This window comes from Perna viridis, chromosome 5 (genome assembly GCF_037379345.1).
Source record: "Perna viridis isolate PV_CMFRI_1.1 ecotype Kerala chromosome 5, ASM3737934v1, whole genome shotgun sequence".
Lineage (NCBI taxonomy): Eukaryota > Metazoa > Mollusca > Bivalvia > Mytilida > Mytilidae > Perna > Perna viridis.
In genome coordinates, this window is record NC_142449.1 from 11,696,395 (window position 1) to 11,713,152 (window position 16,758).

General features: G+C 32.4%; 1 protein-coding gene across 7 annotated transcripts in view; it reads left to right on the forward strand.

Moving 5' to 3' along the window:
- The window catches only part of LOC148616034 (uncharacterized), a 55,348-nt gene that overhangs the window by 37,072 nt on the left and 1,518 nt on the right, over nucleotides 1–16,758 (forward strand). For all 7 annotated transcript variants that reach the window (XM_088582673.1, XM_088582668.1, XM_088582671.1 and 4 more), the window contains 13 exons: nucleotides 157–302; nucleotides 1,061–1,176; nucleotides 1,630–1,745; nucleotides 2,606–2,734; nucleotides 3,102–5,166; nucleotides 9,369–9,508; nucleotides 10,429–10,497; nucleotides 12,047–12,143; nucleotides 12,339–12,442; nucleotides 13,026–13,128; nucleotides 13,681–13,833; nucleotides 14,270–14,547; nucleotides 15,297–15,432. In XM_088582673.1, the coding sequence (XP_088438799.1) occupies nucleotides 157–302; nucleotides 1,061–1,176; nucleotides 1,630–1,745; nucleotides 2,606–2,734; nucleotides 3,102–5,166; nucleotides 9,369–9,508; nucleotides 10,429–10,497; nucleotides 12,047–12,143; nucleotides 12,339–12,442; nucleotides 13,026–13,128; nucleotides 13,681–13,833; nucleotides 14,270–14,547; nucleotides 15,297–15,432 (3,652 nt within the window). The remainder of the gene's footprint in view (nucleotides 1–156; nucleotides 303–1,060; nucleotides 1,177–1,629; nucleotides 1,746–2,605; nucleotides 2,735–3,101; nucleotides 5,167–9,368; nucleotides 9,509–10,428; nucleotides 10,498–12,046; nucleotides 12,144–12,338; nucleotides 12,443–13,025; nucleotides 13,129–13,680; nucleotides 13,834–14,269; nucleotides 14,548–15,296; nucleotides 15,433–16,758) is intronic.

Consider the following 16,758-nt stretch of genomic DNA (forward strand, 5'->3'; position numbering starts at 1 on the left):
ATTTTTATCATCCTAGTCTATTATGAAGATAATTAAAAAAAATGCCTCTACATGCTTATATGTTCAGATATTTTATTGATTTGGACTTGAAATTTTGTAGTTCAAATCTGGGACCTATTTTAAATAGACTAAAATGTCATGTATTTAATATTTCAGTCTTGACAAGATTGAGAAAAAGAAGGAGAAGAAAGAATTGAGAAAACAGAAAAAGAAAGAACTGAAGGAAGAAGCCAATGATTTGCTGGATGATTTAGAGACTGATGCTCCTACAAGGGAGGGGATCATTGATTCTGATGATAAAGGTATATATTGTACATGTAGAGTTTTGTCCCTTTGTTTGTTCTCCTGTTTATCCCCCTGTCACAAAGTGACTGTATACATATTGTTTTACCCTTGTCCATCCTTTCACAATAAACAATTTTCAGGATTTTCTTCTTGATGTTTCATTATTGAAGAGATTTTGTTTTGTATGTTAGTATGTCTTTATGAGTACAGTTTACAAACCAAGTTTGCACTCCACTCCTCTAATTTTTACAGCCCTTGTTCTAATGTATAGCAATTACCCATTACTGCTTTTATTCTAGACCCTTCACACACTTTTAATAGTATTCATGTGTATATTTATGAGTTACATATTTTTTTTACATTTGTTCTTGTTGGTTAATTTTTTGGAGGTATGCTTCTTGAACTTAGAAAATACAACTTAGCTCATATCATTTTTGGGACATTTTTTTATTGCCTTGAGTTAATGAACTGAATTTTGGTAAACAATTGAATGTTAAATGAGTAGCTGACCAAAACCTTTGGCTCTTGTTTGTTGATTTTTAACAGGACTTTGAAAATTGACATATTTTGATGGCCGTTGTACATTTGACTTCACTGCTGTCTAATAGAAATTTCTGTATAGTTCTTCATATTACATTATAAGAACTTGAAATGAAAATATATTTACACAAACAACATGAGCTTTATATATTTTTCCTTTGTTTTTTATTAGCATAATGTTGTAATTCACATTATGTCCGTACTGAATTTGGTATTTTCTGATTTTTATCTGTAGATCTTGCGAACGAAAGTACCAATCAGAATGCAGTTATTAAACCACCAGCAGCAGAAGAAAATACAGTTCCTGTAGTTAAACGGCAGAATGAAGAATATAAAGGGAGCAAGCCTAAGGTAAGAAAAAACTGTTAATATACCCCAACAAAAGATGGTATATTATGATCATATTGTTCGTCACTCAGTCTGTCCATCCATCCTCAGTTTCAGTCCACAACTTAGAGACTGTGGAATAGAATTTTATAACTTTCACAAATTCTCTGTCACATTATACCATTGTGCACATCCATTATTGTTTTTCCCTCTGAATGATTTTTGGTGTTTCCTGTATGATTTCTGGTGAGTACTCGCAGTTTTAATTTTTTTTTTTTAGAGTTTATTAAACTGCAATTGTAGTACCAGTTATAAAATAAGTTTTGATTGATTTTGTTGTACTTATTATCTTCTTCCATATGAAATCAAATTTTAATTATGACAATTGAAAAAATATTATATTTTTGATATGGTAACAGAAGAAAAACTGAATAAAAAATGTATTAATGATTGACCATTTGAATACACATATTATAGGCAGGTAAGAAGAAAAACAAGAAGAAGAAGGAAAAGGGAAAACAAGTACTAAATGTTGAGGTTAATTTTGGAGATGACAGTGATAAACAGCTCCTGGGTGAAGATGATGTTGAAGAGTAAGATTTGTAGATGACCTTAGTATGGAATTTTTTATAGGGTTCATAGAATTAAAGAATACAACGATATTCATTAGTATTTTTCATTGCAAGAATCTGGATAAAATTTTAAAATTTCATGTGAAATGTATACTAATAAAGAGTTTTGAAATAATATTGAAATAGTTAATGGCATTTTTTTAAAAGAGATATATTTACACTTCACAACAAAAGAGATTTTTTTTATCTAATTCACTCATGTTTTTTTTTTAAATATTCAATCAGTTGGAGACGAGAGCTTCATCTATAAATTTGCTGAAGGATATTGATATGTTTTAATTTAATGTTACATCATCATTAGATTCTCAGAGAAAACGGTGACCTCCCTTTCACTTAGTACACATGAATTTGAAATTTGCACCAAACACAAAATTTGCTTGTAAGAAATTTTTATGTACACTTCACAGCAAAAGTTTTTTTAATGTAAAACTCTTGAATGGATGTCAGTTGTTTATTTTTAAAGTTAATTAATGGTATACATATTATTCTAACAGCTCAGGCTTTGGTGTGATGTGATACATTGATGTAAAATTTGTAAGAACTAATGACAAACCTTTTGTTTCATATTCGAAAAGTTAAACACTAATTAAAGATCAATATGGGTATTTTGCATTCATACATCTGGCCCCTTTCAACTTAAAAAAATGAAAATGGAGAATGGTGAGAGGGGTATCAATTTTATCTAGTGAACTTAATTTTTGTCTCTTTTTAATTCTGAAATGATAGCTTTTGATTAATTTTGCAGAATTAAGAATTTTTATCAGTTTGTTATGATCTAATTATAATTATGTTTCAAGTTTTATTTTTTACAATACTTCCAGTCAACCACCAGAGCCTGTTATACAACCAGTTGTTCAAATTGAAGAAAACTTTACAGCTAAACAGCCAAAGAAAAAAGCCTTTGTTCCCAAAGTTGATCCATTTGATGAAATTGTACAGAATTTGTTTTTGTAAGTATGTCACATCACCAATGAAATCTTAAATTGAATTATTAAACCATGAACATTTTTATGAGAACATATATGTAGTGGACTTACCTTGAAATTTGAAATTTAAATCTTTACTGCAGTCATTCAGGAAAATGTCTGAATATGTTTTAATAAATGATCATATATGTTATGATTTAAAGAAACCAACTTGTGGAAATTAAATTGATACATGTTTTATTATTCACTGTCTTAATTCCCCCCCATTCTCCCCTAATTCCATGATCTTATTGGTATAAAGTTATAATTGTTTTTTCCCAGCTTAGGGCTTGTAAATTGTTCCTTACCATTGGAACGAACACAGAAAATTTGTATTACAATTATTTTACAGATTCTTTGAAGATTTGTTAAAGGCACATGGACCACTCCATATTCATGATGCTAAAATAACAACAATGGTTGATGACTTTCCTCAAGATGCACGTGTAAAAATTGAAAATGCCGGAGGTCTAAGTAAATTTCTTCTTCAGTCAACAAAGTTTGCTATGCACGGTGAAGTTGTTTGTATGCGTGAGGATGCTCATAAAGCTAGTAAGATTTCTCGTCAACAAAGCGAAAGCTTCGCTTCCAAGGCTTCTAAACTAAGTTCTAATAATGAACAGAAAAATTCACCACAAGTTGACAATGTGAAAGGAATGGGTTCTGAAGTTAAAGCCTTAAAAGTTGAAGATAATATTCAGAAAGCTGATTTTGATTTGGATTCAATAGATTCTTATGATATGGGATTGGATAGCTTTGAAACTTCTATTAAATCACAAAAAGTGTCTAGCATGGATACTTTGGATGATTTTGACTTTCCTGTTGGAAAAAGTAAGGATTATTCTAAGAAAACTTCAGAAAATTCCAAGGACTTTCCAGAACTGCCAGTGGAAAAAACAAAAGTTGTGGAAAAATCAAAAGTTGTAGAAAAAACTATAAATATGGACATGGATGAACTGGATGATATTGACCTTATTCCTGTTACCAGGAAAAATCGAAGGAAAAAGAAAACTAAAGGAATGGATGACCTTGATGACTTTGATTTGAATATTTCCGATTCTGAAAGTACATGTATAAGGGAAAATATGAGGATATCTGATATTGACAATATAGGTAGCAAGGATGAAACATTTAAAATTGTGGGTAGGGAGAAAATGGACCTCAATAAACTACCTAGAATGGACCCAAAATCTGAATATTCAATGAGTCGTAGTAGTTCTAAGTCGGATCTTAGTGAAAGGAGTGACTTGTCTGCCGAAATGAAATTTGGTGGTAGGCAAAAAATGCCAGACTTGAAACCTCAACAAAATTCAAAAAGTATGTGGCCTGCTAGGAACTCTCCAAACACATTTGGCCCAATTGGCTCTCCTGTGCCTTCTGAGAAAAATGAAATTAGGTTAGAGAACAAAACTTCTATTCCTCCTTATTCATCATATATGAACAGCAAAAATGAATCTTTGTTATTGATGGACCCTGCTAAAGCAGCAGAAAGAGAAAAATTTAGAATAGACTCACAATATGTGAAAGAACTTGCAGATCAAGTCATGAAAGATATAACATTTGGAAAAAATTTCACTGAAAAGGAACATTCTGACATGTACAAGCAAGTCACTGAAGACATTTGGACCGATTTTAAGAAGTCAAATGTCAAAATTGACAAATGGACTCCAAAAAGTGTTGAAACAGGCTATGATTACACTACTGGGAAAAAGTCATTCAATGAGGAATATATGAAAAACTTCTATCAGAAAAAGACCACTGATCCTAGTCTTAACAGTGAAACTTTCTCTGTAGAGACGCCAAGTTCTTTTCTGTATGGAAATAGTACATTTTCAAAAAATGTGTCATCAGATTCTGGTTGGCCAACAACTATCACTAGCAATACAGGTGGATTTTCAAACTTTCAGAATAGCTATTCCTCAAATCCGCCTTCGTTTTCTTCAGCGACTACTGTTTCTTCGTTTTCACCAATTGGAGTAGTAACAACAGCGACTGCTTTTTCTAGTTTAAGCACTAATTCATCCTTATTTACACCAATGACTTCAAAATCTAATTTTCAGTCAGCATTTTCTTCACCAAGTACAAATTCAAATTTTTTTGACAGATGGTCGTTTGGGATATCTGTAACAAGCAGTAATTCTTCCGCACCACCAGCAGGCCAATCATTGAATTCTTTTCCCTCAACTTATTCATCAGTTTTCAGCAATAGTTTTCAAAAATTTCGTGAGGACAAAGCTGTTCATGCTGTTGTGGAAACAAGAACAGTTTTTGTGAACACCGATCCTTATGAACCTTTGAAGGAAGAATTCCATCGTATGAAAAAGGAATATCAATTACTTCAAGAGGATCTTGCAAATGCTTTGACACAAAAACAAGAACTTGCTTCCAATTTTCAGGAATTAGGTCATAGATATAAGGTAACTATATGTATATAGTGTTAACTTTCCTTATCATATCCATGCAGTGATTTAGGTTATAGGGGGAGTGGGGGCATGATTTCGTTACCCTTTTATTGCAGCCGAATATTGGCAATATCCCTTGAGACTTTTCCCAAAATTTTGAAAAATATTTTTCCCAAAGGGAGGAAAATTTCCAATTGTCAGGCAGAATTTTTGGAAAACCAGGTGAAGAACCCAGTGATATGTTTCTTGAGACGTGACTTCTCGGCCCAGGACTTTGTTCACATCTGGGGAATTTTTTTTTTTTCGACAAGCCGTAACCTAATGAATATTGAGAGTACGTATTTGTTAGTTTGGTATCAGTTCTCAATTCTTGATCGACATTTCTGTTTCCCGTAAAAGATTTTCCCAATTTGTTGAAAATACTGCAAGAATTTCCCAAAATTAAAGGATTGTGACTGCTTTTAAAACAAGGAAGAAAATCACTGTCATTAAAAATGGTCCTTTCTTGAAATTTTTATCCTGATCACTGTCAGTCATGTAATTACATGGATTATAAACTAAAGTGATTTGAACTATATCACTGTCTTTTCAAGCTTTTAATTGAATGTTTAGTGTTTTTAGAACTTTAGGCCAAGAAAAAACTTAAATATCAAGATCATACAGTACATACACATGTTTAAGCAAACTTGTTCATTAGGGTATCCTGTAAAAAATGACTTTTAGGTATTTTGATATGTGAAAAAGCATGGCCACTGTTACTAAAAATGGAACAAAGGCCTTGGTAGGCAATATATTGCTATTAACTCAAAAACTGTTGACTTTAGTAAAATTCTGGCAGAGGTTATTGTTGTTCAGAATTATGAGTCGGACCTATTAAAAGTTGATTAAAAAAAAAAAAAAAAAAAAAAAAAAATTTGACAACCAATATAAGAGTATGGTCCTTGAAACTATTTGTTGTTGTTGCTGTTTTTTTAGCTCACCTGGCCAAAGGCCAAGTGAGCTTATGCCATCACTTGGCATCTGTCGTCATTGTCGGCAACGACGTCATGGACAAATGTAAAAAAATCTTTTTGGATTTTTGATCCATGAAAAAAACATGGCCACTGTTACTAAAAATAGAACATATAGGTAAGATTGCAGTTTTCTACAAATAACTCAAAAACCGTTGCCTTTAGCAAATTTCTGGCACGGCTAAAATTGTTCAGCATCATGAGATGTACCTATGCCAAAATTTTGAAAACAATTGGTCAACTGATGTAAAAGTTAAGTCTCCTGAAACAGTTTTTTTTTGCATTTTTCGCATGTGCAACTTTGAAAATCTTCTCAAAATCCATTGCACAGAATTCAATGATAGTTAGCATTTATGTTCCTTAGGGTATCCCACACAAAATGACCATTGGGATTGTTGATTCATGGAAAAACATTGCCGCCGTAACTAAAAATAGAACATAGGGGTCAGACGGCAGTTTTTTGCAGATAACTCAAAAACCGTTGCCTTTAGCAAATTTCTGGCACGGGTAATAATGTTCAGCATTATGACATGGACCTATGCATCATGAGAAGGACCTATGCCGAAATTTTCAAAACCATTCATTGACCAATGTAGGAGTTACAACCCCTGAAACAGTTTTTTTGTTGTTTTTTTTTTCACATGTACAACTTTGAAAATCTTCTCTAAAACCATTTAAGATCATTGAATGAAAATAAGCATAATAGTTTAGTGTATTGTGCTCTAAATGACTGTTGTGATTTTTAATCTGTGAATAGATACAGCTGCCTATACTCTGGTGAGGTACCAGTATTGCATTGCTTTTCTCTGAGCAGGTGTGCATCAAAACATTAAGGGTATGAACATATAATGCATTTTCTTTTTGCCTTTTTACAAACTAATATTTTGTCATAAGATATGAACAATGACTTATAAAATAGAGCAAACATCACACTGTAAGTTGACAAACTTTTTGTTCAGAAAATTTAGCATTATAACATAAAAATGTACCACTGAAATGGTTGGTTTGATGAGAGCAAAATGAAAGTGAAATTAGAGAAAATGACTATTCATAGTTCAAGACTACTTTTCTGTCTGATCTTCATGGACTCACCCTACTTTTTTCGCAGGAAATTAATTTTTCACATGTTTTTAGAAATAGAAGTCTATGGGAATATCAATTTTACTGAGACTGTGAATAAACTTGTAATTTGAATATTTCAATGTTTGAGCTCAAAAAGTATGCAATACACATAAGATGTTTTACACAATCAGTGTTGAATCAGGCTTGCCAACTTTTGAAAACAGAAAAGCCCCGTGCAGGTCCGGGTGTTAAAAGAATAGGCCTGCAGCAGCGTTAAGCTTGTCGTATAAGGCGACTAAATAGTGCTCAGAAACCTAGCCGGGGGCTAGGCGCTCTGCCCACAGAGCAACTGGGATGTGTGCCCCAGGTGGTGGAATGGGGTACCCCTGGCATGTTACATGCTGGGGTTGTCAGGCTATAATATGGAAAACCTGACCGCAAACCATAGTGGTGCACCGTGTTGGGAAAGATGCCAAGTTCCTCGCACGTTAAAGAACCCTGCTGTGGTATTTGATAGGAGTAGGAACCTTTGCGCTCCGCCACAGGAGGCTAAATTGCCCGACCTTACCCATCCCCCTTTTTCCAGTGGCAATCAAAATTTGTCGACCCTATTATCCTTGTGACCCATCCTTTTTTTTTCATTTCATGTTCATTTTATCATCCATTTCATGTTCATTGTCTGAATATAGCTGAAATATTGCTGCTCGGACGTTAAACCCCAACAAACAAACAAACAAACAAACAAGAAAACAGAAAATACTAAAAATAGAAGATAGGGGTCAGAAGGTAGTGTTTGCAAATACATTTTTGTAACTCTAAAACTGTCGCCTTTAGTGTGGTAATTTTATTCAGCATCATGAGACCTACCAGTGCAGAAATTTTCAAAATGATTTGTCTACTGATATAGGAATTATGGCTCCTGAAACAATTTTTAATATTTTTTTTTTTCACATGTACAACTTTGAAAATCATTTATGATGTAAGCATATTGGTTCTTTAGTGTATTGTGTGCTCCAAATGATTTGTGATTTTAAACCTGTGAATAGATTTGGCCGCTTATACTAAAAACCAAACATAGTGTTCAGAAGAAATAAAAAAAAAAAATTAAAATAATTCCAAAAGTGTTGCCTTTAGCAAAATTCTGGTTCAGGTCATAAAAATGCTATTAAAAGCATTTCCTGCTTTTGACAGTCAGTTAATTATAACTTAGCCTGTCTCATTCCTCAAGTTTTTCAAATAAGCAAATGGTTAACCAGGTGACCTTATGTAACTTTATTTTTTTTTTAATCTTTTTTTTTTTCTTCTCGGATTTTGGTATGACAACCTTCAATTTCATATGGCACTGTAGTAACAACACAGAAATGTAAAGATGTCTGTTACATTGTATATATACTTAGTGCAGAACATGCAACTTAGATTTTCTTCTTTTCTATTATTAATATAACTAGAAGTTTGCTGATTATCAATGTATAGTCTGTTCTATAAATGCCATCATATGTTACATCTATCATTTGACTGTACAATTCTTCATGTCGTTAAATTAAAACAAGTGTTGCATTTATATGAAGTACACTGTTTTCTCAGTGTTGTGTTTCAAATGCAATGTGTAATGCTAATATTCTCTCTAAAAATACAAGGAGTTTTTCCTTCCACACTAGGTTTTTAAGGTATTGGTAGGTACATGTAGGTGGACAAAGTTTCTAGTAAGAAGTACCAAATCTCAGATGGCTTCATATTTGATTTAATTCATGAGCTTTCTTCAATTTTTTATTGTTACTGTCAGAGGACTCCAAAGGGAGATCATCAGACTTTAGGGTTTTTACATGTAAAATATTGTAATTGCAACTCGTATTGCTCAAGGAATTTTGACAAAATTTTCTAGTTAAGGTGGGCATCATATGCTGCACGAAAGACTTGAATAAATTTAATTTCTGTTGAAGGACTGCAAAAGGAGAAAATTCAACTTAATATGTTTTACATTTAACTCCATTTGAATTACGGGTTTTCTCTTTGTGTGCTTTGCTTACACTCAGTATTACTCGTTATATTCTCCAAAGTGGGGATTATTTTGTTTTTATAATTTCTAAATTTACTGTACAAAAAAATACATGAATATGTATAATTGATGTTATTTCACAATTATAGAATTTTGAACAAGAAGTAAGCTTAAAAAATGAAGCGTATGGAAAAGAACGTCAATCGATGCAAGAAAAACAAGATATGTTGTTTCTGGAATGGACTCACATTAATCAACAATTTTCACAGATTTCAGAATCAGAAAAAGAGTAAGTTTGTTTTCATACATCAGTAGATCACTCTTCTGTTATAAATCTGTGTCTTTCTTTATAACCATTTTATATCAACTTTCTAAGTACTTGGCAGTAGTACCTTAATTTACATTTGAAATAAGGCTGTTTATCCTAACAATAGTTTCCAATTTGTCAAAAATGTCTCAACAATAATCCCAAATAAGATAAACTGCATTTATATTACCAAATCACAAGTCAAAGGGCAGAATATGGTGTTTCTGTTAAAATTACATTGATGAACTGTTTATGACTTATCCTTTTTTTGACATCTTCTGAAAAACTGATCCTTTTAACTGCATATTCAAGCTTTTGTGAGATTATTCCAAATTTCCCAATTAAAAGAATTGATGCATATTTTTCCAATAGAACAGGGTGAGGTACTTTTGAAAAGGCCAACAACAGACATCTCTTTCAGTTTTCATATAAGTAAGGACCAAAAACACCCCCCAAAAAATCAACTTTTTAGCTTTTTGTTTGGTTTTCAATTTTTTTTCTGATCAGATTCCTCATGAAAATCCTTGCTTGCATTTTCCTATCAGATTTCAGATATTTCTATGTTTTCAACATGTTTTGGTGGTATCAAGCTGCACATTTTGAAGCTCGTTTATTGAACTGTCACTTATTTCATTGAAATGGTTATCATGAATCAAACACAGTCAAAATTTTATTTTAACTCCATTCTAAACCTTTAATTGGCACACATGAACACTGAAAAAAAAACTTGTGTTTGCAGACTTACTAACTTAATGCACTTAACTAAAATGGCTGTCCAACGACTTTCAAATAAGTACAAGTTCAAAATGGGATGACTGGCAAATGATTTAGTACAGAAACATCATATGCAAATAAACAAAACATGCCATTAACATTTATGCAGTAAATGTTTTATGTTCCAGTTTAAAGATAAAGGTAGCCAAGCTTGAAGAAGAAAAAAAAGAACTCTTACAACAAAAAGTTCTGGAAAGGTCGGTAGTATATTTGGTTTGATGAAGACTTTTATTACACATAACATTCACAAAAAACGACAGGTTTAGTATGAAGAATTTTAATTAGTTCTTTTTAATATAATGAATTGAAGAATGAGGAATTAAGCCATGTTAATTACATGGCTATTATCATGATTATTTTAAAGAAACATTGTGCATCAATCTTGTTGTTTTATGATTAGTATGATTGGAATGCCTTGTTTTACCGTATATGCTCGAGTATAAGTCGATCAGCCTATAAGTCTGACCCCCCCCCCCCTTCTTTAGCCCAAAATTTCTGGAACCTAGTCTTGACCCACTTTTAAGTCAGACTGATTTCTGACAGCTGCATCGCTAAAATTCCTTAATTACAATGATTATACCTGTTTGTTTTGATAACTTCAATAAATATTGAAATAAATAATTCCAAACCAGAGTTGTTTTATAGTAGCAACTTAAATACCACTGAACAGCTGTGTGATCCTTTATACTCGGCGTCACATAAATAAGATACAGTTAAAATTTGAATGAAAATATTTTCTACGACTTTATTGACTCCTACCATCGTTTAAATTGTATTAAATAACTTGCTCATTCGTTTAGCCAAACGGCTTCTCCCTAAACATTGAATCGTTAAATTCCGGTGAGATTTTAATTCTCTGTCCCAATATTTACATTGTTAAAAGTCAGCCATGTTTACAGTGATCGGGTTGCTAGGAGATGTTGTTTACGTTTAATTGGTTTGTCCAAAAACCGAAGAACCCAGAATGCATTTTGGCATAAGTTCGGATATCTCGGATTTATTTTACGCGAACAACGTACAATACTGAGAAGTTGATCAAGCAGACGATTGTCACCGGAGTTCGACGGGAACTTACAAACTTCGTTTGTAAACAAATCGTCTCGTAGAAACCAACATGGCGCATATAAGTATGGGATTTTCCCGTAAGGATTTTTTACGCACGAGTTGAGCCAATAAGCGACTTGTTGGTACTAACACGTCATGCATATATGCGAACTATCTTCAGATTAAATAAAAGAGAGACAACTCTAGCAGTAAGTCCCGACGGTTTAAAAAGTAGAGCTTTAATTTTAAAATTTGCTGTATGTGACTTCGAGTATAGACACTCTTTTTAATTTTTGTAAATGCTGTCAGTTATGATGACCTTACCCTTTAAATTTGCCATACACTATCATAATTCAAAGCTATTCAAAATTAAAAGACAGTGTCTAAAGGATCACACAGGTGTTCAGTGGTAGTTAAGTAGGACACATTGGTACATGTATAATGTATGGTAGATTTCTACCTGAAGAGCTGTTTAGATTACTCACTAGCCTGACTAAATTTGTATTGAAATTGGAACTGGTCTATTTCAACTAGCTGTAACAGGAAAGATTCACTTCATGAAATTTTGCAAGAAAAACTTGTGTGAAATCTATCTTTGTATGCCAGTTTACATCTTAGACAAGTGATCCTTAATTTGAATGGTAAAAATAGATAAGGATGTTGTCAGTTAGTAATATATATATGTCGCTTCTTTGTTAACAGCCAAGGATTAAAAGTATCAGAAGAGGAAAACAGGAGACAAGCTGAAGAATTTAAAAGTTTATATGAAAAAGAAAAGGAAAGAGCCTCAAGGGCCGAGGTGAATATCAACCTTAGATATAATGTTTAATCAGAAAATATTTACTGTTTATATAATTTATTACCATTCATAAATAATTCCATGCCTCTAACACATATAAATTTATTTTGTTATTTGTGGCTATTAATTTTAATTTGATATTTCATTGAAGAAACATAAGATGTATGAAAGTAATAAAAATATAAAGTCTTTTAGATTGAGATTACAAACCAAAAGAAACAGTCTGCAGTGGCTATGCTTGAAAGATCTCTGAAAGAAACTAGTTACCATGTTCATCACTTAAAAGGTTTACAGAAAAAGTAAGTAGACTTTAACTTTACAACATCTGTTACCAATTTATCTGATGAATTCAGCCAAGATAACGTTTCATTGGGCACACAGAAAATTAAGAGCCTATGACCACTGATTGTGCAAGACAGAGAAATCTCAGACACCCAAGAGTAAGATTTGAGTTCTCTGCCCTTGAGATTTCCTTGACTTGTATTTTTTTTGGTGGTGTTTGATTCTTTTTCTCCCTATTGAAATTGCTTTTGTTATTAGTCTGTCAATTCAGAAGGTACTGCATGCCAAAATTCCTTTGAATTCGCATTTTCTCATTAAAAGTTTTATTGTGATGTCACAAATGTCCCTTGTTTTATCTCATCAGTGGGTAAAATAAGGAAATCTCACTAGCCTAAAAATAGAAATGTCATTGTCTCTTTAGTGAAAAAAGAGAATGTTTGATCCTTATGGCAATGGTTCTTTTTTTCCCTTTTTTTTCTTTTTCTTTTTCATTTTTTTTTTTTTTTTGGTTCAATTTATAATCTTGATTTTGATATTGGCAATTTATTTGAAAATTTTGTGAAAGTTTTCAGGCTATTGTAACCTTGATTTTTATTTCAGACACCTGAATCAAGGGAAGGAAATCCCTTCACAGATGATCCAAGCTTTAAGTTTTTATGAGAATATTGTATCAAAGTGTGGTGAAACTATTCCTAAATTAAAGGTTAGTATAAAAAAGGAAAAGACAACTTGTCAGATTTTTAAATACAAGTAATTGATTTTTTGTATTTTTTTTTTAATTATTTCACTGAATTTAATTTGATCAATGCTTTTTTGAGCAAGAATGGATTTTCACAGAAAGTACATCATTAAAATTGAACTTCCTGTGAATCCAAAATCTTTAGTGTATATTCAGCATGGTTCTTTTTGTGGTTGCCTAGAGCTGTTTTTCACTCTGTGGTAGAATTTTTTTTTTTTTTTTAAATATTCTCCATGTTCATGTTATTTTTTTGAAAGGGAGCTTACACCAATTTTTAATTCTTTATCATCAGAGGGAGCCAATATTTCACTATGAAAACTCCGATGTTTCACAAATAGGAAGTTGATATTGGACAACAGCCAAAATTGTTAAATACCTACAACTCATACAAGTGAAATTGCAAACCAAATTCCTTATTATTCACATCTAAGGCATCCAAGAAGTTTTTTTTTCTGTCATCTTAATCTTGTAAATTACTCAAATTATATAGTTTATTGATTTGGTATGTGCTTCCAGAAGGATTTTGATGAGCAGGTATCAGAGATACAGAGTGGTCGATGTTTAGCAGATTTACCTGCAGTTTTTGTCCCACCGCCGCCACCAAATTTTCCACCCACTTCCTCTGCTGATTTAAAACAACTTGCGGGGTCACTGCCAGAGGATGTCAAGGTATCTTTTCACATTTTAGCTGGATAACTTTTGAAACCTAATTGTTAATGTTAAGCTTATTTGACAGCACAGTATTGGTCTTTGCCCTTAGAAAAATTATCTTCCAATCCATGCAAAACTCTTTAAACCACTTCAGGTTTGGCTATATTTTCTTTTTCAAAACATAGATAGGGACTTTTTAAAAGATTATCAAAATCACTTGATCATTAGCAGTAAAAACTTCAAATAACTGACTAGATGACAATATACCTTCATTCAGTACAAGAAGGAACAAATTTCAGTCTTCTATCCAAAAAATAATGAAAATCTTGATTTTTGAAAATCAATGAACACTTCTTTTAAAATGTGCTTTTCTTGTGCGTGTGTTTGGCACATTACCATGTTATATTAAATTTAACTTAACTTTTTGATTTTAAAGGATTTGCCATATTTTCAGCTATCCAAATTTTCAGCAGTAGAGCCATCACCACCTAAAGTTCTAACTAACTCATCAGGCCTTAGTCCAATATCTGTGAAAGGTCCTACACCACAGCCATCAGCCTCTATACCTGCTCAGCCTAGACCTTTAGTCCCACCTCCAGGGATACAGGCTCCCACTATGAGACAACAGATTCCCAGGCTGGCTAATAAACAATCAGTAATTAACGGACAACCTAAAAATAGTTTTGAGAAACTTCTACAGAGACTAGCAATAGCGTTTCCTCAGTACAACAGGTACATTCCATTACATTGATATGTCAAGTTCCACATACCATTCTTTGATTGACAAAATTCTGTGGTACATGTATTTTTAAGTTTCTAATATTGTAAGCGACTTCTTGCACTCATAATTTTAGTACTGTACAATCGTATATGATTTGCATAATTATATATCACTACACCACCTTATGTTGCTGATTGGTGCAGCAGAACTATCAATTCAAGCTTAATATCAAATGTACCTATTAAATACCATACACATATGTTTTACGTGTGTTTTTTTTTTTACTTGTATGAGAGCGGGAAGTTTACATTAAAAGATGAAGTGATCGGTTTGAACATAATTATGTATGAATGATTTGAAATGGAAAAGAAAATGAATGTATGTTATAAATTGTCATCAATCTTGCATAGTCTTCCTTAAACCAACCTGAAATCTTTAAAGGAAAAAAGTTTTTGTGATTTTCTGAGCTCTTAAGTCCAGAAATATATCTAGGCCAGGGTTTATAATAATATGAAGAAATCACTGATTGATTTGGAGTTAAGTTTAGTAGAGAATTGAATTTGCCTGTATGTTGAAAGCAAGCCTTAATCAGTGGAATAGAATATTTGGTGATTAGTGACTGTGAAGACCTCAGTTTTTGATTAGATAAAGTAATAGTACAAGACTTCAACAATAAAGTATTCAGAAAGTTTATGCTTCATTTACCTTTTAAGACAGATAAGTACTAAGTCTTTCTAAACTAATACTTTGAATCTTTTAGAGCCATATTTACTCAGTTAATACAACAGCTACGACAGTCTCGTGGTGGATCATTGTCAGGACTTACTATTGAGGAGATAACCCATCAAGTCACTGCTATGATTCAGACTCATGAGCAAAAACAAGGAAAAACACAGGTAATACTATATTATAAATAATATTTGAGTGATCAATAGCCACATTTAAAAGGTATAAAGGAACTAAAAACAAATAAAACAGAATACAGAAAGTGAGGCCCAAATTTTCAGCCTGAAGGTCATTCATTAGGGGCAAAAATCTGAAATATTATTTTATTTTGTACATACATAATTATAGCTCACCTGGCCGTAGTCGTCGTTAACAGTTTCTTCAAACATCTTTTCTGAAACTAGGGAATGGATTTTGATGAAATTTAAGATGGTTGTTTCTTAGAGTAACCTGCACAAAATGACTGTTTGGATTTTTGATCTGTTAAAAACATGGCCACCGTTACTAAAAATAGAACATTGGGGTCAGACAGCAGATTTTTGCATATATCTCCAAAATGGTTAGGTTTAACCAAATTCAGACATGGGAGTAAAAGTATTCACCATGATGAGATCTATCTGTGGTCTAATTTTGGTGAAAATCTGTTGAAGCATGTTGGAGTTATTGCCCTTTTTGGACGTTATATTGCCGTTTTTGATGTTATTACTTAAAAAAAATCTTATCCTCAGAAACTAATATACAAAATTCAATGAAAGTTGGTATTTTTGTTTTATAGGGTATCCTTAACAGAATGACAATTTGAATTTTTGATCTGTTAAAAACATGGCCACTGTTACTGAAAATAGAACATTGGGGTTAGACAGCAGATTTTTGCATATATCTCCAAAACGGTTAGGTTTAACCAAATTAGGATGGGGTAAAAGTATTCAGCATGATGAAATCTATCTGTGGTCTGATTTTGGTGAAAATCTGTTGACCTATGTTGGAGTTATTGCCCTTTTTGGACCGCTACTAAAAATAGAACATTGGGGTCAGACAGCAGATTTTTACATGTATCTCCAAATCTGTTAGGTTTAGCCAATACATGTATCTTTCAATTGCTGAAATGATCCTTACTATAAGGCTAACACAAGTCTCCAATGAATCAAATGGAGTCAAAATTGTCGGACAACTCCTTAATAGAGTTATTGTCCTTGAAAGGCAAAAATTTGTCCAAGTGAGCGAATCAGGCTTCTTAGAGCCTCTTGTTCTTAACATCATTTATCCTGTACATCTTCCATTTGTTTATCAGAGCACTTATTGGTTTCTCCATTTTAGTATTTTTTAATAGTGTTTTTCATAATAAAAGAATGGCTATTTTTTTTTATCCCATGTGATAAGTGATATATCAATTAATTACAAGGATTAAAAATATATACAATTATCAAGTTTTGTTGAAAAATCAGTGCCCAGCAAAACATCATGTAAGTTAGCATTGCATTTAATGTACCAAATAA